The sequence below is a fragment of the Haliotis rufescens genome, unplaced genomic scaffold (genome assembly GCF_023055435.1).
Source record: "Haliotis rufescens isolate VD_foot unplaced genomic scaffold, xgHalRufe1.0.p SCAF_56, whole genome shotgun sequence".
In the NCBI taxonomy this organism is placed as follows: Eukaryota; Metazoa; Mollusca; class Gastropoda; order Lepetellida; family Haliotidae; genus Haliotis; species Haliotis rufescens.
The window spans coordinates 1,285,053-1,312,950 of NW_025964290.1; the positions used below are offsets into that span (position 1 = coordinate 1,285,053).

At 40.9% G+C, this 27,898-nt stretch overlaps 1 protein-coding gene across 4 annotated transcripts; it reads right to left on the minus strand.

The window, feature by feature from the left end:
• Positions 1–275: 275 nt before the first annotated feature.
• Positions 276–26,279, minus strand: LOC124115943 (universal stress protein in QAH/OAS sulfhydrylase 3'region-like). Of its 4 annotated transcripts, XR_007218586.1 has the most exons (5): positions 26,092–26,279; positions 20,633–20,713; positions 13,603–13,709; positions 4,542–5,082; positions 276–4,494 (listed from the first exon to the last, which is right to left on the minus strand). XR_007218586.1 is itself a non-coding variant. In XM_046477117.2 (4 exons), exons 1-4 carry the CDS (start codon positions 26,162–26,164, stop codon positions 4,867–4,869), a joined length of 477 nt encoding a protein of 158 aa, XP_046333073.2. In that variant the 5' UTR covers positions 26,165–26,279; the 3' UTR covers positions 276–4,866. The 4 variants fall into 4 exon arrangements, 3 of the variants coding, with proteins under 3 accessions (XP_046333073.2, XP_046333074.2, XP_046333072.2); XM_046477117.2 differs by lacking the exon at positions 20,633–20,713 and adding an exon at positions 20,503–20,583 and having other exon boundaries at positions 276–5,082; XM_046477118.2 differs by having other exon boundaries at positions 276–5,082; positions 13,603–13,706.
• Positions 26,280–27,898: the final 1,619 nt, after the last annotated feature.

Consider the following 27,898-nt stretch of genomic DNA (forward strand, 5'->3'; position numbering starts at 1 on the left):
AAAACCTGGGAGTCAGCTGGGACAGCTATGTCATGCCACATTCTCTGACTGGGCCCCAAACTCTCATCGTCACACAGCATTATAGTCTGTTGTGTCTCTACTCTCAGACATAAGTCTGTTGTTTCTCCATCACTGTCAGACATAAGTCTGTTGTTTCTCCATCACTCTCAGACATAAGTCTGTTGTTTCTCCATCACTCTCAGACATAAGTCTGTTGTTTCTCCATCACTCTCAGACAAAAAAGACTGGTTAAAAACAAAACACAAGTACCAATGTTTGGTGAGGCAATTTATTGAACCGTACTGAAAAGCTGATAAATACACAATGTTTGAGTCTATTTTAAACATAATCCTCCCATGTGAGGCATTGTAAGTCCATGTCCTCCCATGTGAGGCATTGTAAGTCCATGTCCACCCATGTGAGGCATTGTAAGTCCATGTCCTAATGTCAAAGCCTTGATAACACATATGGTTTACAATCAAGGAAGACCTACTAGGACCCGTTTTATTACAATTTTAGATCTTGATTATCGATCAGATCGACTTGACTGGGTGCCGCCATTTTGTTTGAAGAAAATGCAAGTGATATCAGAGATGGAATCTAATTGGTCAATAGGAGGGACATAGAAGGGACATTGAAGGTAACATAACACGTAACAGCCGCTGGTGGCACGACGATCAAGTCGGACTTTGATAGTCAGTTAACGCCCTGCCTCAGGAAGATGCAGTGTTTAAAGTGGGGGTTGAAGGACAGGGGGGGAGATGATGGGGGAGGTCTATGGGACTTGAAACATAATATATTACTGACTGATGATTATTTAGGGATGTAGATAGATTCAATATATTGGTTGCATAAATCAGGTGATGTGAAGCACAATACATAATAATAAAGTAAATATCAACAAAGCAAGAAATGAGAAATACATCCAAATCCAACATTTTTGTTCTATAACTATGTACATGAGATACTCAATTTCTTGTTCATTTCCTCTCCAGTTATTTCTCTTGTTTCTTACAGCAGCATAGGTACAGATACAGATTTGCTGACAAGATATAGACACAGATGGTACAAGGTACAAAGACCAGTGGGTGAGGTCAGATCAACACCTCACCTCATCTCACCTCAGGTAAGACAAGACACACAATCAACGGAGCCACACCACCTGATTACATTCACCCAGTCCAGTCGCCTTTCACAACGAGCAGCATGGCTCCTTATTACATAGCTTCAAGGAATGGGACAGAGTCATTCAAGAAGACCTACTCAGAAACAGTGATAATCTGTAGACATTACATAGCTTCAAGGAATGGGACAGAGTCATTCAAGAAGACCAACTCAGAAACAGTGATAATCTGTAGACATTACATAGCTTCAAGGAATGGGACAGAGTCATTCAAGAAGACCAACTCAGAAACAGTGATAATCTGAAGACATTACATAGCTTCAAGGAATGGGACAGAGTCATTCAAGAAGACCAACTCAGAAACAGTGATTATCTGAAGACATTACATAGCTTCAAGGAATGGGACAGAGTCATTCAAGAAGACCAACTCAGAAACAGTGATAATCTGTAGACATTACATAGCTTCAAGGAATGGGACAGAGTCATTCAAGAAGACCAACTCAGAAACAGTGATTATCTGAAGACATTACATAGCTTCAAGGAATGGGACAGAGTCATTCAAGAAGACCAACTCAGAAACAGTGATAGACTGAAGACATTACATAGCTTCAAGGAATGGGACAGAGTCATTCAAGACCAACTCAGTAACAGTGATAATCTGAAGACATTACATAGCTTCAAGGAATGGGACAGAGTCATTCAAGAAGACCAACTCAGTAACAGTGATAGTCTGTAGACATTACATAGCTTCAAGGAATGGGACAGAGTCATTCAAGAAGACCAACTCAAAAACAGTGATAGTCTGTAGACATTCGTCACGGTGATCCTGCTGCTCTTTGTAAGTCAGACCAGCATCATCACCTTAGGACGTGGGTGCCATGAAGCTGGCAGTTTAACAGTTTAAGTAATACTGAAATCATGATACAATATTGTATTCAATCATAATTTGGGGCAAAAATTCAATAAATCAATTCCTTCATAATCACAGCAATGCTTTCAGCTGAGCAAAATAATGTTCACTTAAGTACATTTAAACAGAGATTGCATTGGCCATGACAGAAAGACATCATTGGATTTGACAAGCAATAGACAAACTAAATATTGTCTGAAGTTCTCTAAATTGTGTATAAAATGAGATTCAGAAAGTGAGTGAGTGAGTGAATATGGTTTTATGCCGCTTTTAGCAATATTCCAGCAATATCACAGCATGGGACACAAGAAATGGGCTTCACGCATTGTACCCATGTCGGGAATCAAACCCGGGTTTTCAGAGTGACGAGCGAATGCTTCAAACACTAGGCTACCTGACCGCCCCGAGATTCAGAAAGAAAAAGATGGATGCTGCCAGACAACACTGATTTCAATCCAACTCTGAACACAACATACAACTAGAAAACTAGCAAGCTTACTTTTGACTGGATGTACTCAAGACAAGAATATTTATCCTAGAAACAGTGAAGGGCTAACCGAGCAATCTACATACACAAAACATATTTCAGTCTTCAGATAATGGAAAGTGAGCATGTGGCAAGTGAGGCGGCATACACCTTGAAGCACGGGTGTGCTGACAAACAGGGGTCATACAAAGGGCAAATCTTGGGCTCAAACCCACAATCATAGGATTCTGACATGTCAAAGGGGCACAACTCTGCAGGAAACAAAAGAACAGTCCATGAGTGTCTCGTGAATGAAAATATCAACTTCACATTATAACTGTCTTGTCGTCTTGATTGGATTTCGTGTTTTTTTCTGTGTTTTTTGCACACTTCATTTTGAAAATACTTCGGCTCTCAGATTATATTTGAACTTCCAAAGGAGCATTGCTCAATGAATCCCAGAATGGCTAGACATTTGCAGGGGGATATACCAGGCATTGCCTCCTTTGTTTAGCCTTGATTGTCAAACGGAGCAAACAAGTAACTCTGATTGGAGCGAGAATACCAAGCCATATCACAGACCACCTGGATGTGTGACAAACTTGTGTCTGTCACACCAGATCACAGACATCCTGGATGTGTGACAAACTTGTGTCTGTCACACCAGATCACAGACATCCTGGATGTGTGGCAAACTTGTGTCTGTCACACCAGATCACAGATCACCTGGATGTGTGGCAAACTTGTGTCTGTCACACCAGATCACAGACATCCTGGATGTGTGACAAACTTGTGTCTGTCACACCAGATCACAGACCACCTACATGTGTGACAAACGTGTGTCTGTCACACCAGATCACAGACCACTTGGATGTGTGGCAAACCTGTGTCTGTCACACCAGATCACAGACATCCTGGATGTGTGGCAAACCTGTGTCTGTCACACCAGATCACAGACATCCTGGATGTGTGACAAGCTTGTGTCTGTCACACCAGATCACAGACATCCTGGATGTGTGGCAAACTTGTGTCTGTCACACCAGATCACAGACATCCTGGATGTGTGGCAAACTTGTGTCTGTCACACCAGATCACAGACATCCTGGATGTGTGGCAAACTTGTGTCTGTCACACCAGATCATAGACATCCTGGATGTGTGGCAAACTTGTGTCTGTCACACCAGATCACAGACATCCTGGATGTGTGACAAACTTGTGTCTGTCACACCAGATCACAGACCACCTGGATGTGTGGCAAACTTGTGTCTGTCACACCAGATCACAGACATCCTGGATGTGTGACAAACTTGTGTCTGTCACACCAGATCACAGACCACCTGCATGTGTGACAAACATGTGTCTGTCACACCAGATCACAGACATCCTGGATGTGTGGCAAACTTGTGTCTGTCACACCAGATCACAGACATCCTGGATGTGTGACAAACTTGTGTCTGTCACACCAGATCACAGACATCCTGGATGTGTGGCAAACTTGTGTCTGTCACACCAGATCACAGACATCCTGGATGTGTGGCAAACTTGTGTCTGTCACACCAGATCACAGACATCCTGGATGTGTGGCAAACTTGTGTCTGTCACACCAGATCACAGACATCCTGGATGTGTGGCAAACTTGTGTCTGTCACACCAGATCACAGACATCCTGGATGTGTGACAAACTTGTGTCTGTCACACCAGATCACAGACCACCTGGATGTGTGGCAAACTTGTGTCTGTCACACCAGATCACAGACATCCTGGATGTGTGGCAAACTTGTGTCTGTCACACCAGATCACAGACATCCTGGATGTGTGACAAACTTGTGTCTGTCACACCAGATCACAGACCACCTGGATGTGTGGCAAACTTGTGTCTGTCAAACCAGATCACAGACATCCTGGATGTGTGGCAAACTTGTGTCTGTCACACCAGATCACAGACATCCTGGATGTGTGACAAACTTGTGTCTGTCACACCAGATCACAGACCACCTGGATGTGTGGCAAATTTGTCTCTTTCACACCAGATCACAGACCACATGAATGTGTGACAAGCTTGTGTGTGTGTGTGTCACACCAGATCACAGACAACCTGTTCGTGTGACTGGCTCACATCTGTGAATGGAGTAGGTGCCTTGGGACTACAGACTTTGATCACTTCACAAGATATGACATTTGGTGGACGCACACTTATTTAAATCTCACAACATATGGGCGTGGTCCTATTACTTGTTTCAAACCATCACCCAGCCCTATTTACTTTCTAAGTAGTTTTTGCATTGACTCTCTTCATAGTAGTGTATTCTGCTTTTTAATTGGGAAACATGAGTACTTGATTACATGCCCATATTAGGACTTGATGACCTATTTCTTGTGTTCGGACACTGGTTTATGCCGGCACACAAGTACCGGCACTGGTGAGTGATGTAGACAGTAGTCGCTGACGCTGCCCAGAAACGTTCTTCTAATCTTCCCCATGCCCCGAGTCCCGACAACGATCATTGCAGCATTCTCTCCCTTGGCAGCCTCGACAATTGCCTCCCCGACCTTGCCAGTCATCTGTTTGACCTTGCCGCCCACCTGTGAAGGAGGAAGAGGCATGTTAGGATTCACCAACCTACAATGTTGTCCACAATTCATGTATGCCATCGTGATCTATTGTTTGTTTGTTTGTCAGTTGTTTACCGCCGCACTCAGCAATATTCCAGCTACATGACGGCAGTCTGAAAACAATCGAATCTGGACCAGACAATCCAGTTATTTCAACATGAGCATCAATCCACACAATTGGGATACGATGACATGCAGCCAAGTCAGCGGGCCTGACCACCCGATCCCGTTAGTCGCCTTTAACGACAAGCATGAGTTGCTGAAGACCTATTGTAACCCGGACCTTCACGGGTTTGTGATATATTTATAAACTGAGAATGTGAGGTGAGGTGACATGGTGCCCATACATACAGCTACACGTCTGTTGTTTGAGGTTCAGGAACATTTGTCATATATGAAGGAAATACCATCTGAAGTTTACATTTCAATATGTGAAATGCCGGACTTCCTCATTAATGACATGGACATGTGAAATGCTGGACTTCCTCATTAATGACATGGACATGTGAAATGCTGGACTTCCTCATTAATGACATGGACATGTGAAATGCTGGACTTCCTCATTAATGACGTCCATGTAAAATTTGTGGGTTAGACATTTAGGCATGAAGTAGGCATCCCCATGGGCACCAATTGTGCTCCCCTTCTTGCTGGTCTGTTTCTTTAAGCATATGAATCGGAATTTCTACTCATATCAGCAAATTCAAAACACGATATTTTGACCAAGAAGTTTCAAGCTTCAGGTATATGGATGGTCTGATGTAAATCAATAACAATCAAATAGCCAATTCCCTTCCACTGATTTACCCACCTGAACTAGAAATAAAGGAGACCAATGAGACTGCTTCATCTGTGTTCTGAAGCGTCCGGGAACAATTGTCCGGGAACAATTGTCCGGGAACAAGTTTCATGTTCCTGGACACAGTGGTTGACGCATGGGTACACAACAGCTTCGCGGAAAGCGTTAAAGTTGGCATGCAGCACGTGCTTCTTGCTGGATGAGCGCAAAATGCGCATGCTCTAGAAACAGTTTATTTCAGTTGTCTTCTGGCATTCATATGGGCAAGGAGTAAATGGATATCTCTCTCTAAGTTAGCAAATAGTGAATTAGAATATTACAGAAATAGAATAGAACAGAATAGAAATAGTTGAGAGAGTTACCCATTTACATTGTTACCATACGGCAACTTCACTTTTAGTTTCAAATCCATTTCATTTGATCTTATCACATTTTCATTGTTTAGTTGATTACAAGGGGATTTCACGTTTAGTTGATTATAAGGGGATTTCACGTTTAGTTGATTACAAGGGGATTTCACGTTTAGTTGATTGAAAGGTAAGTTCATGTTTAGTTTAGTTTAGTCTTCCACTGCGAAACATTGGTAGCAGAGCGTGGTTGCTCTGAATATGGGCTAGTTAGTTAGTTATAGTGACTGGTGTTGATAGTTCTTAGGGTCAACGTACGTCATTCAAAAATAGGATAGATTTTCACGTGTAGTTTGATGCTTGGTTGTTCACAATGGCTGGCAAAGCAACAAGCATGTCTGATATAGCAAAGTCTGAAGGTGGGATAATAAATCCTGAAAAGGCTACAAGTATTAGTGATGTAGATAAGCTGGAGTTAAAAATAGCTCAGCTTAAGAAACAAAAGACGGCAGCAAAGTCTGCATTGACAAAGGCTCAGAATCAGATGCTGAGTATGATAGACCAGGAGGATCTCCCCACAAGGAAAGCAGTGAGGGATGAGATAGATAAGGTGAGTTCACTTCAGGCTAAAGCTGTTGACTTATTGTATGACCTGTCCAAGGCATACGACCAACATGGAGATTACGAGAATGCCAAGAAAACATGTAAGGAAATAGATGAAGTCTTAGAATATAGCGATGATGCAATACACAATGCAAGATTGCATTTGAGCAGCAGGTCAGATGACAGCTCGTCTTCTGGTATAAGGTCAGTAATGTCGAGGATATTTCGCCCAGTTAACACAAAGAAACACATGCCTGTGAAACTTAAAGTCGCAGAGCTTCAAGAAGAACAATGTGTTCCTTCTGTTCATCAGAATGTTGGTCATGGTGAGTCAGTTGCACCAGAAATAGATATGAGTAGAATAAGAATAGAAATGGAAGCACCTGCTTCTCCTGAAATAGAAAGGGGGAAATTACATTTGCCATATGACCGGATAGATAGCAACTATGACCACAAAATGAAATCTTTCATTGAAAGAAATAAGACATCGCATAGTGATAAAATTGGTGCTGATATGTGGAACAAGATGAAACGGGTTTCAATTCCTGTGTTTCATGGCAACATTAAAGACTACGAAAGTTGGAAAGCTGCTTTCATGGCATGCGTGGACAGAGCTAATGCCACTAATGAGTATAAGCTGTTACAACTAAAGCAATATGTTGCAGGAGAGGCTTTTAATCTCATATCAAGGCTAGGTCACACTGCTGCAGCTTATGATGTAGCTTTAGAACGGCTGGAGAGAAAGTATGGAGGTAAAAGAAGGCAGATTGCTTTAAAAATGGAGGAAGTTTATAACTTCAGACCCATTCGTCCTGGCAACGCCAAGGACTTAGAGAATTATGCCGAACTTTTAGACATTACTGTTGTCAGTCTTAGAGAAGCTGACAAAAATGAGGAATTGGGTGACGGGTGTCTGTACTCCCAATTGTTGAGGAAAATGACCTGGTCAATGATAACAAATTACCAAAGATGGCTGTTTGAACTCCAACGTCAGGAATCGGTTGAGACATTAAGAGAATGGGTTCTCAAAGAATCCGAATTTCAAACCGTAGCATCTGAGGTGAAACTGGGTATCGTTGAAAGGCCCAATGATAGGGAACATAAGTCCAATCAAAAGTCAGGATCTTTCTTTGGCAGGAAACAGGTACAGCTCTGTCACTTCTGTAAAGAGAAGGGTCATCAGATAGTGAACTGTAAAATCTTCAAAGCTTTAGATATCCAGAAACGATGGGTCAAAGCAAAAGAACTGAAGCTTTGCTTTCGGTGTTTAGGAATCCGTCATGTTGGGAAATTATGTTCCACAAATGTGCCATGTGGTATTGAGGGATGTCGGTCAACACACAATAGATTACTTCATGATAGTGATTGGGTAAACTCACGGACAAAAGACACTGTGAATACAAGCAACACATCTGAAGAAGCTCGGAATGAGTACAAACAGACAACAATGTCTACTACGAGAAAGGAATATTCCTTTTCTTCGCTCAGGACAATTCCTGTTATACTGAAAAATGGAACTCGCAAAATACAGGTCAATGCTCTTCTGGATGACGCCAGCACACAAACCTATATCAATGAAGACGTAGCATCAGAGTTAGGTGTGCATGGTCAAAGACAGACAGTATCTGTGAATGTTCTCAACAGCAAGCAGGAAACCTTTAATAGCATGGCTGTTGAAGTGGGATTAGAAAGTGTTGATGGATCGGTGAACATGAACATATCAGCATTGACTACAACAAAGGTCACAGGGATGATGAAAGTGATTGACTGGAACAAACATGCAAATGATTGGAGTCACTTGCGTAACATTGAGTTTCCAAAATTGAGTTCTAGACCAATTGTGGACATATTGATTGGAATGGACTATTTGGAACTCCATTGTTCTCTCAAAGATGTTTGTGGTCATCCTGGTGATCCTATAGCAAGGCTAACACCATTGGGGTGGACGTGTGTTGGTAAAGTACACGAATCAGAAATACATACTGCACATGTGACTGGATCATTCTTTGCTCATGATTCACACACAAGCAACGAAATGGAGCTTGAGGCATTAGTAAATAGGTTCTGGGAGGTTGAAACCATTTCAGGGTACACGCCCTTAATGACACGAGATGAGGAACAGGCTGTGGATGCTGTAAAAGAAACACTTACCTATGATTCAGAGAGGTACACTGTTGGTGTTCCATGGAAGGACAAGTCAAAGCTTCCTGAAAGTAATTATGATAGTGCTTTCAAACGTCTGAAACAAATTGAGAAAAGGTTATCCAAAGATGTCACAACTCAGACAGCATATGGGGACGTGATATCACAGTATCTGAAAAAAGGATACATCACAAAAGTTCCTGAAAAAGAAGTTAACAAAAAATGTTGGTACTTACCTCATTTTCCAGTGGTCCGACCTGAACGAAATACAACGAAGGTAAGGATGGTTTTCGATGCATCAGCAAAAAGTGATGGGGTGTCCTTAAATGATGTTGTTCACCAAGGTCCAAAAATGCAAAATGATCTTGTTGAAATATTGCTAAGATTTAGAAAACATCCAATCGCAATCATATGCGACATTGCAGAAATGTACTTGCAAATCAAGATTACTGAAGCTGATCAACCGTACTTCAGATTTCTATGGAGATCAATGAACCTGGACGAAGAACCTGATGTATATGAATTTTCACGGGTAGTCTTCGGAATGAATTGTTCACCATTTCTGGCACAGTATATTACACAGGAACATGCTAAGGCATGCAAAAATCATCTTCCTTTGGCTGCAGACACAGTTGCTAAATCAACATACATGGATGACACAATGGATTCGGTAGAAACCGAGGAAAAAGCTATAGAGCTTTATGATCAGGTGAATGAACTGTGGACTGCAGCTGGAATGCACGCCAGGAAGTGGGTCTCCAATTCATTGAAGGTCCTTGAATGTATTCCATTTGCAGATAGACTATCTGAAATTAATATTCAGATGACTGAACTGCCATCAGTGAAAGCTCTTGGGTTGCTCTGGAATGCAGAGAGTGATAGGTTTCAATTCTGCTACAACATCCAAAATGATCACTTTCAAATGTCAAAAAGAGCTTTCTTGAGGGAGATTGCGAAGATATTTGATCCTTTGGGACTGTTAGCTCCATTTACCATTCGGGCAAAGATAATATTGCAACACATTTGGGTGTCTGGTGTAGGTTGGGATGACAGTTTGCATCCTGATTTAGAGGAAAAGGTCTTGCAATGGTATAGGGAATTGGCAGATTTGAAGTCTTTATATTTCCCAAGATGGATTGAATTTAGAACAGAAATAGCCAATCCAAGCCTACACGTGTTTGTAGATGCATCACAAGATGCTTTTGGAGCAGTCATTTATCTGGTGAGTGTTAATGAACACAGGACAGCGAGTCAACTTGTAGCTGCAAAAAGTCATGTTGCTCCCCTGAAGGCTATCAGTGTCCCACGACTAGAGTTGATGGCAGCGATTCTTGGGGTGAAACTTCTGCTTGCTATTGCAAAAGGCCTAGAAATGTCACCTTATGATGCTAGGATCTGGTCCGATAGCATGAACGTGTTGTGGTGGATAAAAAGCCACAGTAGAAGCTTTAAGCCATTTGTGGCAAATCGGGTTGGTTTTATACAAGAAGTGACAAAACCCAGCCAATGGATGCATGTGCCAACTAAGTTGAATACAGCTGACATACTTACAAAAGGTTGTAAACCTGAAACACTTGGTACAAAAGCATGGCTACAAGGTCCTGAGTTTTTAAAACTTGATGTAAGCCAATGGCCAAAACAGATACATGCTTTCCAGAAAGTTGAGATTGAAAGGAAAACTGGATCAAATATGAAAGTGACAATGATGGTGCAAGATGTTGATCAGACATGGCGTTTGGATCCATGTAGGTTTTCCGACTGGAAAAGACTGTGCAGAGTCTTTGCATGGGTCTACAGGTTTCTCAGTAACTCTCGGACACAAAAGGATATGAGAAGGAAAGAAGAACTGGACCTGGAAGAGATTGAAGGAGCTGAAAGAAAACTAATTTCAGAAGATCAAAAGGAAGCATTTCCTAAAGAGTATTGGGCACTGTACCATGACAGCAGAATACCACCTAACAGTAAACTCATAGGATTACAGCCTTTTCTGGATGAAACAGGGGTGATGAGATTAAATGGCAGACTAAGGTTTGCAGAAGTCCTGTCCTGGGAAGCAAGGTTTCCTATTATTCTTCCCAGAAAAAGCCCGGTGACAAAGTTGATAGTTAAACATCATCATGAAATGTGTCACCACATGGGAACAAATACCACATTAGCTTCATTGTCTTCCAAGTTCTGGATAATATCCTCAAGGGAGGAAATTCGTGAATGGGAAAATGCATGTTCTTGGTGCAAAAAACAAAAAGCAAAGCCAGCACAACAACTCATGGGCAATCTTCCAAAGGTGAGAGTAGTTTGTTCAATGAGAGCATTTGTTCAAGCGGGGGTAGATTACGCTGGTCCATTTCTTACTGTACAGGGTCGAGGTAAAAGCCGTCAAAAGCGTTACCTGTGTCTGTTCACATGCCTAGCTACACGCGCTGTACATTTAGAAATCGCTTTTGGACTAGACACAAATTCGTTCTTGAATGCTCTCTTCCGCATGGCACACAGAAGGGGAATGCCCAAAGAGATCATATCGGACAACGGGACGAATTTCGTTGGAGCTGTGAAAGAGCTTAAAGAGCTGGTGACTTCATTAGATTCTGACATCACAAAATCGAAATTGGCAAACAGAGGCATTGTATGGAGATTTAATCCTCCAAATGCTCGTCACTTCGGAGGAGTATTCGAATCGATGGTCAAGTCAGCTAAACGGGCTATTTATGCTGTTCTCAGCTCAAGTGATGTCACCGATGAAGAACTGATGACTGCTTTTACTGGGGCCGAAGCTCTGTTGAATTCAAGACCACTCACATATCAGAGTGCCCACACACAGGATGATGTTCCGCTCACACCAAACCACTTTCTACATGGGCAGCTTGGTGGAGACTTCGCTCCAGAAATAGATTCCACTTCCTTTTCTCCCCAGAAGCGTTGGCGGAGGATCCAGGAACTCATCAGGCATATCTGGAGGAGATGGATGAGAGAGTGGCTTCCAACGTTGAATGTCCGAAAAAAGTGGGTCACGTCATCAAGAGACTTCCAAGTTGATGATGTGGTGATTGTCGTATCACAAGATAATCCAAGAGGAACTTGGCCAATGGGAAGGATATTGAAATCTTACCCAGGCAAAGATGGCCATGTTAGAGTTGTAGATGTTAAAGTTGGAGGGTCGAGATTGACTCGACCAGTTACAAAGATCTGTCCTCTCGAATATCGAGACTGAACAAGAACAAGTTGTTCAAGGTTGTAAATAGTGCTGCTGTTTTCATTGACTAGTCATTGTTGTAAATAAGTTAGGTTTTTTTTGTAGTTTGTCAACTGCGTATTGTTCCAAATAGATGATAGACAGGGGTCTATCATGGAAGGGGGCATGTTCTGAAGCGTCCGGGAACAATTGTCCGGGAACAATTGTCCGGGAACAAGTTTCATGTTCCTGGACACAGTGGTTGACGCATGGGTACACAACAGCTTCGCGGAAAGCGTTAAAGTTGGCATGCAGCACGTGCTTCTTGCTGGATGAGCGCAAAATGCGCATGCTCTAGAAACAGTTTATTTCAGTTGTCTTCTGGCATTCATATGGGCAAGGAGTAAATGGATATCTCTCTCTAAGTTAGCAAATAGTGAATTAGAATATTACAGAAATAGAATAGAACAGAATAGAAATAGTTGAGAGAGTTACCCATTTACATTGTTACCATACGGCAACTTCACTTTTAGTTTCAAATCCATTTCATTTGATCTTATCACATTTTCATTGTTTAGTTGATTACAAGGGGATTTCACGTTTAGTTGATTATAAGGGGATTTCACGTTTAGTTGATTACAAGGGGATTTCACGTTTAGTTGATTGAAAGGTAAGTTCATGTTTAGTTTAGTTTAGTCTTCCACTGCGAAACAATCTGTTTCCCTATTTAGATCCATGCTGAAAGATTCAGAGAGACAAAACACTCTCCACAAAGCTGTGTTACAAGAGGGAGGACTTCACCTTTCCAACAGCCAACTTTCCCTTCATGTCGAGCAATATCCCTGCAGTTCCAGCCTATGGTGTTTACATTTCACATTGTTTATGTACAACCAATCAGGCTCTTTTCTCCCAAGATTTCAAAGAGCATCATTCGACTCTTGTTCAAAAGTTGTTTGATCAAGGTTACAACATTCAAGGCCTAAGTAAAGCTTTCAGAAAGTCTTAAGGAAGATCTGTGGCAGACATTTCCCAATTTGATGCCTCAGTGACAAAAATGTCCGATACAATGCCCTTATTTTACTTGTTCCCATGTGTTTGCAGGTGAATAATTGACTTGCCTTTGCATGTTTGTGGCTGGTGCCATCGGTGGGGTAGGATACAGCAAGCCAGTGGCTGACTGTGTGAGTGAGTAAACAACATTACAGCAAGCCAGTGGCTGACTGTGTGAGTGAGTAAACAAAGTTACAGCAAGCCAGTGGCTGACTGTGTGAGTGAGTAAACAAAGTTACAGCAAGCCAGTGGCTGACTGTGTGAGTGAGTAAACAAAGTTACAGCAAGCCAGTGGCCGACTGTGTGAGTGAGTGAGAGAGCAATGTTACAACGAGTAGGGCCATGTGACCAGAATATAAACAGTCCGTTGTAGCACATACATGTATTTTCTTCATCTTCTCACTGTATTTCTCCACTAGGTGTTTGACCTTGACCTCTTCCTCTTTAATCAGCTCTGCCACAACTACTGGATCGGTCAGCAAGGCTGCTGTTGAAATAGAAGCAGATTGTGCTGTGATTTTGACACAAACAGCTGTATATAGGTAAATGACTTGAACCCAAGAAATGTAATAAGTCTACATCTTCCTGAAGCAAGGGAGTTAATTGACTATAAAAGTCCAGTTTCCACCCTTGCCTATCTCAGCTGGAATTATGGAGTTATATAATGGCTAGACTAACAAGTCCATGCATAGTCCAATCACATTCGCGTAACGAGATCAACATACAATTCGTAAACTGCCATGCAGATATCGGTTGATTGCAATGCAATACCGTTTGTGATTGAATGAATATATACAATCTGTCCAACAAACATCGCCGTGAGAAAAGTCGCTATAGCTGCTGACAGTGTTTCCCTCATACAGGAAGCAGGATGCAAAGACACGTGCTGCTCAGAATTTCAATCATGTTTTAATGGCTGTGCTATATTTTATTAAATCGATGCTAACACTAATCCTTACTAGTTACTTTTTAAACATGAAATTATGAAACGCGTAACCCCTTGTATATCACCTTGTATAACACCTTGCTTTGCATTTCAATTGGACAAAAGTCTGACTACTTTACAGCCATCTGTGAAATTGAAATTTTGTCAGTCAATGACTGGTGACCGACAGCAGTCTGAAACTCTGAAGTGCTGAAAAAATAAGTTGGCCCAAGGTTTTACAAACAAATATAAGTTGGCCCAAGGTTTTACAAACAAATATAAGTTGGCCCAAGGTTTTACAAACAAATATAAGTTGGTCCTAGGTTTTACCCACAAATGTAAGTTGGCTCAAGGTTAACACAATAAGTTGGCACAAGGTTTCACACACAAGACTGAGGCCAGGTTACTCTGCGCACCCCTTGCATTGTTGGCTTCACTGTGCGGAGCTCTTTTGTTTAGGTTTGAGAACTGAATCTGGCATGTGACGTAAATAGTCCTCCTCACAAGGTGTCACCGGGATGTCATAAACAATGTCAATAAAGAATACAATATGTACCTTTCTGTATTTCATTTACAAGTGAGAACCATAGTGAATTCACTGTATATAAGCAGTCGATCATCTGTTTGACGTCACAAAGACATGGTCCTGGTAGAGTGAGTGAGTGAGTGAGTGAGTGAGTGACATGGATTGAGTGAATGAATGATTGGGGTAGAGTGAGTGATTGGGGTAGAGTGAGTGAGTGAGTGAGCGAGTGAATGAATGATTGGGGTAGAGTGAGTGAGTGAGTGAATGAATGATTGGGGTAGAGTGAGTGAGTGAGTGAGAGTGAATGAATGATTGGGGTAGAGTGAGTGAGTGAGTGAGTGAGTGAGTGAGTGAGTGAGTGAGTGAGTGAGTGAGTGAGTGAGTGAGTGAATGATTGGGGTAGGGTGAGTGAGTGAGTGAGTGAATGAGTGAGTGAGTGAATGAATGATTGGGGTAGAGTGAGTGAGTGAGTGAGTGAGTGAGTGAGTGACCGAGTAAGTGAGTGAGTGAGTGAGTGAATGAATGATTGGGGTAGAGTGAGTGATTGGGGTAGAGTGAGTGAGTGAGTGAGTGAGTGAGTGAATGAATGATTGGGGTAGAGTGAGTGAGTGAGTGAGTGAATGAATGAATGATTGGGGTAGAGTGAGTGAGTGAGTGAGTGAGTGAGAGTGAGTGAATGAGTGAGTGAATGAATGATTGGGGTAGAGTGAGTGAGTGAGTGAGTGACCAAGTAAGTGAGTGAGTGAGTGAGTGAGTGACATGGATTGAGTGAATGAATGATTGGGGTAGAGTGAGTGAGTGAGTGAGTGAATGAATGATTGGGGTAGAGTGAGTGAGTGAGTGAGTGAGTGAGTGAGTGACCGAGTAAGTGAGTGAGTGAGTGAGTGAGTGAATGAATGATTGGGGTAGAGTGAGTGATTGGGGTAGAGTGAGTGAGTGAGTGAGTGAGTGAGTGAATGAATGATTGGGGTAGAGTGAGTGAGTGAGTGAGTGAATGAATGAATGATTGGGGTAGAGTGAGTGAGTGAGAGTGAATGAATGATTGTGGTAGAGTGAGTGAGTGAATGAATGATTGGGGTAGAGTGAGTGAGTGAGTGAGTGAGTGAGTGAGAGTGAGTGAATGAGTGAATGAATGATTGGGGTAGAGTGAGTGAGTGAGTGAGTGACCAAGTAAGTGAGTGAGTGAGTGAGTGAGTGACATGGATTGAGTGAATGAATGATTGGGGTAGAGTGAGTGAGTGAGTGAGTGAATGAATGATTGGGGTAGAGTGAGTGAGTGAGTGAGTGAGTGAGTGAGTGAGTGAGTGAGTGAGTGAATGAGTGAGTGACATGGATTGAGTGAATGAATGATTGGGGTAGAGTGAGTGAGTGAGTGAGTGAGTGAGTGAATGAGTGAGTGACATGGATTGAGTGAATGAATGATTGGGGTAGAGTGAGTGAGTGAGTGAGTAAGTGAGTGAGTGACATGGATTGAGTGAATGAATGATTGGGGTAGAGTGAGTGAGTGAGTGAGTGACATGGATTGAGTGAATGAATGATTGGGGTAGAGTGAGTGAGTGAGTGAGTGAGTGAATGAATGATTGGGGTAGAGTGAGTGAGTGAGTGATTGGGGTAGAGTGAGTGAGTGAGTGAGTGAATGAGTGAGTGAATGAGTGAGTGAATGAATGATTGGGGTAGAGTGAGTGAGTGAGTGAGTGAATGAATGATTGGGGTAGAGTGAGTGAGTGAGTGAGTGAGTGAGTGAGTGAGTGAGTGAGTGGAGACACTGACATATACATGTCCACAGAGAGCTGGCCTATAGGGTCTGCAACACTGCTACCCGGCTCATGAGCGAGAACAAGACATTTCAGACAGGAACGTGTGCTTAGTGTATCTACCGGTGCTTAGTGACTCTGGTGGGACACTTCCTTCATTGACTTCTGCCATACGCTAGTCGGTGATGGTTTTTTGGGTTTTTTTTTTTGTTTCTTGTTTGTTTGTTGTTTAACGCCGCACTCAGCAATATTCCAGCTATATGACGGCAGTCGAATCTTGACCAGACAATCCAGTGATTGACATCCTGTGCATCGATCTACACAATTAGGATATGATGACATGTATCAACCAAGTCAGCGAGCCTGACCACCCGATCCCGTTAGCCACCTCCTACGACAGGCATAGTTGCTTTTAACGGGGTCATATTAAACATCCTTTCTATTATGTTGTTACATGATATATTTGTCTTTTTGATAAAGTTTTCACATATGTATTAAAACTGCCAATGTATATATGTAATTATTGGGAGGGGTCTTAATATAAGCCTTGCTGCTTGTTACAAATCCCCATTTCATTCTACATGTGATGAAATAAAACTATGTTTAAACCACGATGGTCACAGTCATTCATTGTAGATGCTGTGATGGGGAAAGAGGTTGTCTTCATGTGCCCTTGGCGCCATGTTTACAAATTTCATGGGCCATTTTCACAAGTCTGGGCTATTCAATTGACTGTATGGGCCGCTGATAATTGCAACTGGTGACAAATTCAACACAACATAAACACTGGGGGAATCTATGATTCCCATTAATTTCCATATTTTTCTCTACAAACAGACATCAACACATCATCGGAAATAGCACATCAACACATCCTTACTGAATTACACAGGATAATCGTGTTGTTACAGTCTCTGGTAATAAAAGGTGGTCATTGTATATCTGGGCTTATATTTGTAATCTATTTTAGTCATTTTATTAAGATTTTCATTCAATATTGTTTACATTCCGGCGAAACCGTGAACTGATCGGGCCAGATCATCATTATCTACCGCAACCACAATCAGATTACCACTATTGACGCCTTGAAAGAAACTTGAGTTGACCGACAATGGATACATATATCATAAATGACATACTTTAATTCATTAAAAGTCATTTTTCTTATGGTTCGACTATGAGACGTAAATATTATGTTTATGAAACTCGCAACAGAATTCAATAAACTCAGATATACATCAAGATTCACAGATATACATCAAGATTCACAGATATACACCAAGATTCACAGATATACACCAAGATTCACAGATATACACCAAGATTCACAGATAGACATCAAGATTCACAGATATACATCAGGATTCACAGATATACACAAGCATACACAGATATACACAAGAATTCACAGATATACACAAGAATACACAGATATACACAAGAATTCACAGATATACACAAGAATTCACAGATATACACAAGAATTCACAGATATACACAAGATTCACAGATAGACATCAAGATTCACAGATATACATCAAGATTCACAGGTATACACAAGAATACACAGATATACACAAGAATTCACAGATATACACAAGAATTCACAGATATACACAAGAATACACAGATATACACAAGAATTCACAGATATACACAAGAATTCACAGATATACACAAGAATTCACAGATATACACAAGAATTCTCAGATATACACAAGAATTCACAGATATACACAAGAATTCACAGATATACACAAGAATACACAGATATACACAAGAATTCACAGATATACACAAGAATTCACAGATATACACAAGAATTCACAGATATACACGAAGATTCACAGATATACACAAAAATTCACAGATATACACAAGAATTCTCAGATATGCACAAGAATTCACAGATATACACAAGAATTCACTGAACACAGATATACACAAGTATACACAGATATACATGAAGGTTCACAGATATACACAAGAATTCACAGATATACACCAAGATTCACAGATAAATACCAAGATTCACAGATATACACAAGAATTCTCAGATATACACAAGAATTCACTGAACACAGATATACACAAGTATACACAGATATACATGAAGATTCACAGATATACACAAGAATTCTCAGATATACACCAAGATTCACAGATATACACCAAGATTCACAGATATACACCAAGATTCACAGATATACACAAGAATTCACAGATATACACCAAGATTCACAGATATACACCAAGATTCACAGATATACACAAGAATTCACAGATATACACCAAGATTCACAGATATACACAAGAATTCACAGATATACACCAAGATTCACAGATATACACCAATATTCACAGATATACACCAAGATTCACAGATATACACAAGAATTCACAGATATACACCAAGATTCACAGATATACACAAGAATTCACAGATATACACCAAGATTCACAGATATACACCAAGATTCACAGATATACACCAAGATTCACAGATATACACAAGAATTCACAGATATACACCAAGATTCACAGATATACACCAAGATTCACAGATAGACATCAAGATTCACAGATATACATCAGGATTCACAGATATACACAAGCATACACAGATATACACAAGAATTCACAGATATACACAAGAATACACAGATATACACAAGAATTCACAGATATACACAAGAATTCACAGATATACACAAGAATTCACAGATATACACAAGATTCACAGATAGACATCAAGATTCACAGATATACATCAAGATTCACAGGTATACACAAGAATACACAGATATACACAAGAATTCACAGATATACACAAGAATTCACAGATATACACAAGAATACACAGATATACACAAGAATTCACAGATATACACAAGAATTCACAGATATACACAAGAATTCACAGATATACACAAGAATTCTCAGATATACACAAGAATTCACAGATATACACAAGAATTCACAGATATACACAAGAATACACAGATATACACAAGAATTCACAGATATACACAAGAATTCACAGATATACACAAGAATTCACAGATATACACGAAGATTCACAGATATACACAAAAATTCACAGATATACACAAGAATTCTCAGATATGCACAAGAATTCACAGATATACACAAGAATTCACTGAACACAGATATACACAAGTATACACAGATATACATGAAGGTTCACAGATATACACAAGAATTCACAGATATACACCAAGATTCACAGATAAATACCAAGATTCACAGATATACACAAGAATTCTCAGATATACACAAGAATTCACTGAACACAGATATACACAAGTATACACAGATATACATGAAGATTCACAGATATACACAAGAATTCTCAGATATACACCAAGATTCACAGATATACACCAAGATTCACAGATATACACCAAGATTCACAGATATACACAAGAATTCACAGATATACACCAAGATTCACAGATATACACCAAGATTCACAGATATACACAAGAATTCACAGATATACACCAAGATTCACAGATATACACAAGAATTCACAGATATACACCAAGATTCACAGATATACACCAATATTCACAGATATACACCAAGATTCACAGATATACACAAGAATTCACAGATATACACCAAGATTCACAGATATACACAAGAATTCACAGATATACACCAAGATTCACAGATATACACCAAGATTCACAGATATACACCAAGATTCACAGATATACACAAGAATTCACAGATATACACCAAGATTCACAGATATACACAAGAATTCACAGATATACACCAAGATTCACATATATACACAAGAATTCACAGATATACACCAAGATTCACAGATATACACAAGAATTCACAGATATACACCAAGATTCACAGATATACACCAAGATTCACAGATATACACCAAGATTCACAGATATACACCAAGATTCACAGATATACACAAGAATTCACTGAACTCAGATATACACCAAGATTCACAGAACCAGGCTAGTCATGCAGGAAGGGAGGCAGTAGACGCTACAAGCGGTGGAGACACACTGTTAGTACTCACGGGCCTGAGTCAAGTGATAGTACTCTGGTACGTGCACCAGTATGATGTGGTCGGAGCCGCGGTGGGCATGTTGGATGTAGACTGCAACAAAGTGGCCACAGTTAGTCACAGGTCAGTGACTGCTACTTACGTGCATGGATGAGCGATGCGTACTCCGAGCAATGGACGAGCGTGATGTTGTCGCCGGGGTGATGCACATTCTGCACATAGACTGAAAGACAGAACCACATCCAGGTGAGTTAAAATCCGTTATCAGAGGCTTAGACCTCACGAACTTCAGTTTACATTTAGACCTGGCATGTTTTAGAGGCTGACTGTAATTTGAAGCGAATCTTGTAATCTTTTCACTCAAATTTACATGATAAAAAATACTTTTCACTCTCTCTAGGCAGTGTTTAAAATACCCACCTGCCCGAAATGGTCTATTTTGATGATGGACGGTCAGTTTTAAAAGGTTGCAAACCTGATGGTCAGGGGTTAAAGTTATTAGTTATTAGGTTGACCATGCACCAGTTTTTTGTTGTTTTCTAAAAACTAACATGAAACAGCACTATTCTTCTGTTTACCTTTTTTCACTGGTCAAGAAAATTCTGGAATGGTAACATTTTATCTGGTCTGGTAACTTTGCAATGTTGCCAGTCCGAGTGTCTGACTGAAACTTGGTGAATATTATACACTGCCCTGGGTACTTAAATATATTTGTAGGCATCATATGTATAAAGGCAAGGTCTGCAGGAGAAAGGAGAAGAGAAACAGAGGTGTGATCGATTTTTTTGTTCTCTGTGAATAGGGACAAACACTCAACCCTTTGGATCAACCTATCAGAGCACCTGTTTGTAAAGTGAATCAGGACAGACACTCAGCCCTTCAGATCAACTTATCGGAGCACCTGTTTGTAAAGTGAATCAGAACAGACACTCAACCCTATAGATCAACTTATCAGAGCACCTGTTTGTAAAGTGAATCAGAACAGACACTCAACCCTATAGATCAACTTATCAGAGCACCTGTTTGTAAAGTGAATCAGAACAGACACTCAACCCTATAGATCAACTTATCAGAGCACCTGTTTGTAAAGTGAATCAGGACAGACACTCAGCCCTTCAGATCAACTTATCAGAGCACCTGTTTGTAAAGTGAATCAGAACAGACACTCAACCCTATAGATCAACTTATCAGAGCACCTGTTTGTAAAGTGAATCAGGACAAACACTCAACCCTTCAGATCAACTTATCAGAGCACCTGTTTGTAAAGTGAATCAGGACAGACACTCAACCCTATAGATCAATTTATCGGAGCACCTGTATCTAAATGAGCAAGGGTCTTCTGGGAACATGAAATATACACAGGAGATAATGAGCTGTATTACATTCTGATTGCTCTAGCACTTGTTTACAGAGACGGTGTAGGAGATTTGAACACGTCGCATGGCACGTCTCCAGGAGGAATCAGCTCTGTTCGGTTGATGAACACCTGGTAGAGGAATGGCAAGTATATTCCTGACTCCGCAACCCCAGGTTGTGTACATGGCACACCTGACTGCCTGCCAACAGGGGGGTGTCAGCCCATGCATTCTGGCAGAGGAATGGCAAGTATATTCCTGACTCCGCAACCCCAGGTTGTGTACATGGCACACCTGACTGCCTGCCAACAGGGGGGGGGGTGTCAGCCCATGCATTCTGGCAGAGGAATGGCAAGTATATTCCTGACTCCGCAACCCCAGGTTGTGTACATGGCACACCTGACTGCCTGCCAACAGGGGGGGGTGTCAGCCCATGCATTCTGGCAGAGGAATGGCAAGTATATTCCTGACTCCGCAACCCCAGGTTGTGTACATGGCACACCTGACTGCCTGCCAACAGGGGGGTGTCAGCCCATGCATTCTGGCAGAGGAATGGCAAGTATATTCCTGACTCCGCAACCCCAGGTTGTGTACATGGCACACCTGACTGCCTGCCAACAGGGGGGGGTGTCAGCCCATGCATTCTGGCAGGAGGCTGTTGTTGTTAGCCTTGCCTAATGATCTCTGATGATCTCTGTAGAAATAAGTTTGGACTGAAAACGGTATTCATCATTCCAAACTAGCTTCCACAGGAGACATCAACTGGTGAGATCCCACTTTATTACATATTTCACTGTGAAAGACTGAGTTGAGAAAAGTCATATTTTCATTGCAGTGAACATAACACTTGATATTTCACTGCAGTGAACATACAACTTTGACAGCATTATTGTCTTACAAAAGTGACCTACCAACAAATTATCGCACTTTATCAAACGTGAATAGCCCATTCACAAATGTTGACTTCCTATTTACGTTAGTTCCTCACGGACATGGCAACATAATGACAGATGGTCATTAATGGAATCCTTATTACTTCTTGCCGTTTGGTTATTCTCTTGAAAATGTTTCAGATGTCAAGATATTTTTTTATTTAATTTGATTTTTTGTATAATCATATTCAAATGTATAATAAAGACAACAACTACATTATCATGATTATGTTACTTTCGTTTATATTTTTTAAGATTTTGCAAACACGGAACTTCTTTTTAAGTCGCACTTACAATGGGTGGTGAAAGGTACATGTGTGTTAGGTTGGGAGAATTTACATTTCAAGGTTTTACATTTGTAAAGAAATTTTAAATAGGATATTTCATGTGTCGAGTGAAATATCATGTTTCTCTCATCTCCTTTCCCCCTGAACACATGAAATATCCTCTCTATATCTCTTGGAGTTTACACCACAATACAACTGCATCACAATGCTTCGCAGACCATTGTGATGTCATCAGTCACAGGGGCGATGGGGTATCCTTGTGGCTAAAGTTTTGCTAAAAGTGGCGTAAAACCATACTTACTCACCATGACATCACAATAAAAATGACATCACTAATCTCTCAGCCACTGAAGCTAGTTATTAATGTTCAGAAAGAAGAAGAATATTTTTCTTTACATCACTGTCTTTGAAAGGCATTTAGAAGTGATACACATAAGAAAGAGAGAAAAAAATGGATGTCAACTTCTATATTATGAGGGAGTACCTGATGAAGGAGTAGGCATACACTCCAAAATGTTGTGTTCCTCATAAAAAAGAAGTTGACATCTATAAATACTCTTCCTGCTTACATCACTGGCTTCATACACGACACATCATCGCAAGGCATCATACACATGCTATTCCTGCCACATAAAGTATTTACTATACAGAAACACACTTGGCTAATAATCTCTGTTCAGCAACAGCCCAGCTATATTCCAACAGGGGACATGCTATTCCTACCACATAAAGTATTTACTATACAGAAACACACTTGGCTAATAATCTCTGTTCAGCAACAGCCCAGCTATATTCCAACAGGGGAGGGCAGTAACCCTGGGGGGAATCTATCCCGGGGGTCCAGTGGGACGAGTGTTTCCCTTAACCATGAGCCTATCCTACTCCCTAAAATGTCTGTTCCCTGCCTCACACCACAGCAGGGGTGTATTTGCACCAGCAGAAACTGACATTTTTAGTCAACTCATCCTTCCAATAATAATATATAGCAATACCCTTAAACTGGCAAATTTCTACAAAGCAAGGACTACAGGACTAGTGCCAATTTTCAACACTGATTTAACTGCTGGCCTGTTGGCACGTGGCCAGTTAAAATAACAAAGGGTTTGCTGAAATGTAAAGTACATGGCCCGTCTGGTTAGTCAAAATCTCACCCCTTCGCCATGTCTGTTAAATTCTTCTAAGTGGACACTACTCGTGAATTAGGGCTGTGAGGGGCACCTAGGGAACACGGGTCGGGTGGGTACTGAGTAGGACCCAGGTACCCACAGGACAACCCGGACCCGTGGTTAGTCACGTGGTATATTGTTTAATGGAAAAAATCATCTGGAACTCTATGGTTACACAATAAGTGACTAATGTTTGCATTTCTTTCTGACTATGCACTCATAAATTCAGACTTTATATGTTTGAATAAAGATAAAACTTCTGTCAACTTCAGTGTATGCATGACCAGATCATTTTATACGAGTATCTTAACACATTTTGGTCAAACTATTCCCAATCAGACATTTGTACCTATCTCTTCGGACCTACAGCAGGTACCCAGGTAGGGTCGGGTAATATGGGAGTGGATACCCGGGTAGCAAATTTGGACTCGTCCCAGCCCTATTGTGAATCATGTAAGTTTAATGAGAAAATATTTAGGGCGGATGAGGTCTTGTGAATGGTTAACTCAATGAAAGATATATGTCTATTATCTTGGTAAAATGTCACAACCGGCTGACATTTTGTAACGCTGTGTACAACGTCTTTATTTGCTCATAAATCACAATGAAATGAGGTGTATGGAAGCAAAGATTTAATCTCAGAGTGCCGGAAAAGGTGTTTCAGGGGTGAGGAGCCCCGCTATAGGTGGCTATGCGACCACAGGTTTGGTCACTTTGCGGTCTCCACCATTTAGTTCTAGGCCAGTTAGTCTGGAGAAGGGCCAGTAACTTTGAAAAGGAGCAAGTCCTGCTGAATACATACAAATTTGTTGTTAAATCTACTCATGCACTGACAACATTACCCCCCTTCCTGACACCAGGATCTGCTAATTTACCCATTGTGCTCATGTAGAAATATGTGAGGAATGGGGACAACTCCTGATCATGAACTCCATTAAGGTAAACATAAAACACTAACTCATTATCTAGGACGCCTTGTAAGTAAGTCCCTTGGTGTCTGTATAGTGTCACGCAATTGGAATATGATGACATGCATCAACCAAGTCAGCTACCATGACCACCCGATCCCGTTAGTCACCTCTTACAACAAGCATTGGGTGCTGAAAGATAAATACTAATCCGGACCTTCATTTAGGTAAGTGATGCAGGACTCCGACGTGTTCTTACCACGAGCACCTGCACAGTGCTGATTACCCAAGACATTTCATCACAGCAAGGAACCTGGAATTCCTCACCTGTCATTGGTTTCCATGCTATTCCTCCGCCAAGTACATTGTGACGCCTCAGTCGACAGGTCTCCTGTACGCCCCTTGATGCCAAGAGACGCACAAGACAGAGGATTTTGGCATGGTTTATTTTTGGACATACCTAATTATCATCGGGATAACTGACCCCACATAATGAAGACCAGAATAAGACCAAGCTTCACGTAATCACAAGTTTATCTGGTCGTATTTCAACATTTCTGGGGTACAAATGCTGTGAGAAATGAGGTGTTTTCAGCAATATCATATGTAGTTTTATTGTTTATGATCATAAATCGAACAAATTTTGCAAATCAAATAAACATGTGGTCAAAATAAAGATATCAGTGTAACTCAGAATCTGTATTGATCAGTGACATTCTACTCAATCTGGTAATACAATAAAATGTAATTCGATGATTTCAGCATGTTCAATAATCTGACATTTGAAATGTTATCATGTCAGCCTATCAAAAATGTTGTCTAGAACACTTCGCTCCCCACCGCTAAAGCTGTGACTTGATATTTCGCGGAGCTTCCTGTCAGATTCTAACGCTAAGCGTGTCAATAACAATGGGTGTTATTTGGACGTGCAAAGGGTTGGGTGTTCTACTCACAGTCGAATGCATATTCCGAGAATTCGCTGTCATCTACGGCTATGACCACGTTTCTCGCCTCCTCTGTCGCCATGTCAGCAGCTTGAAGATATTGACGCACGTAAATAGTATCAATGCGACCCAACACTCAACAACAGTGCACAAACACCGAACAATCTCCTTCTTTCAGATCGCGGGACTCTGTAACCTTCGACCCTCAAACCAGGGTCAAGGTCGATTACGTCCAGCTGTGGGGGTTTCCCAGCTTTTTGATGTTCACTTCCTGAAAAGTGTTTGGGATTTGCGATAAATCGCTAACGAAATGTGTTATAGTGATTAGGCAACACGTGTTTGCCTTTACAAGACATTTGGCCATACAAAAAATATGGATTGCCGGGAAGAGAAGAAAAAAAATATGCATTGGGTGCGTGTTAAAATATTTAGTCACTTCTTTGTCAGGTGTTGTGTCATGAATTGTGTTTGTCAAGCAGAAATGTTTTTAATGTTTAGGTACATGTACACGGATGGAAAGAGTTCACTTAAACATTTCTCTGACACAGTTCAGGCACAGGAACTCGATGATAGCGTGTATAACATAATATATTCGTAAATAAAAAAAATCACACCCTCTATAAACATATATATACTCGATGATAGCGTGTATAACATAATATATTCGTAAATAAAAAAATCACACCCCTCTATAAACATATCATCGAGTTCCTGTGAGTTCAGGAACTTCCATTCCATTGCGCTGTACATGGATACGTACACACACCAGTGGCGGAATCAGTCGGTGAGGGGGATGGGAGGGGAGGAGGGGCTGGGTGGGGTCGTGGGACGAGGGATGGAGGTCCGGAACCCCCCCCCCCCCCCCCCCCCACACACACACACACACACCCCTCCTCTGGACCCGCCTGTGGTAAAGATATGCGGCATGCACCATACAAGGAAAGACACATACCAAACAGCGCACGTTGCTAGGTGACAAAGTGGTCAAGAAATCTATCACATCCTTTGGAAAATTAGACTCACGTAGTCAATTGGTCAACAGGTCAACAGGTCAACAGGTCAAGTGTTGCCACAGTTTAGTGTGTAAGCGGTTATACTCTTGTATATTTGGAATGCTGCTATCCAAAAGGATCTTGTTTAGAAATAGTGTCAACAGTCCATTAGCAGCAGGAAGCCCATGGTCGGGGGACACCAGAAATAGGTTTCACACATTGTAGCCATGTCGGGAAATCCTGATACAAATATATATCAAATACAGCCCATGCATTTCTATAATGTTTGGCAAGTCTAGATTACTGGGCTTCCTTTTATTATATTTTTATTAAGATAACTGAACAACTGTTTCTTTTTCTGTACGATATGTTTATTTGAGAGACTAGATGTTAGTCTAGGTGCTGATTAGCCTTGCTCCAAGTCTGTACTGAATGATACGTCCATAGATGTATTGTCATTCTATCCTTATAATAGGCAAGTGTAGATACGCTGACAGTACGCCGGTGTTTTATAGGGACAATTTGTTCTTATTATTTATATTATCAAGGAATTATGATTCAAACTAATAACCATTGCCTTAGAGTCACTAACCCATATACACTAAAATGGATGACATTAATTAAATTCGTGTGTTTCTTACAATTCCATATTTTCTACCGTTTTCAATCATCAAATTGGGATTACATCTGACGTTTGTCAGTGTAATTCTATAAATATTTATTTTAACAATAGATAAATAATCCTCACAGTTATAATCTAGTTTTCACAATCTATGTTTCAAATCTAGACAAATGTAAGATTGGTTACACCACATCTATGGTCA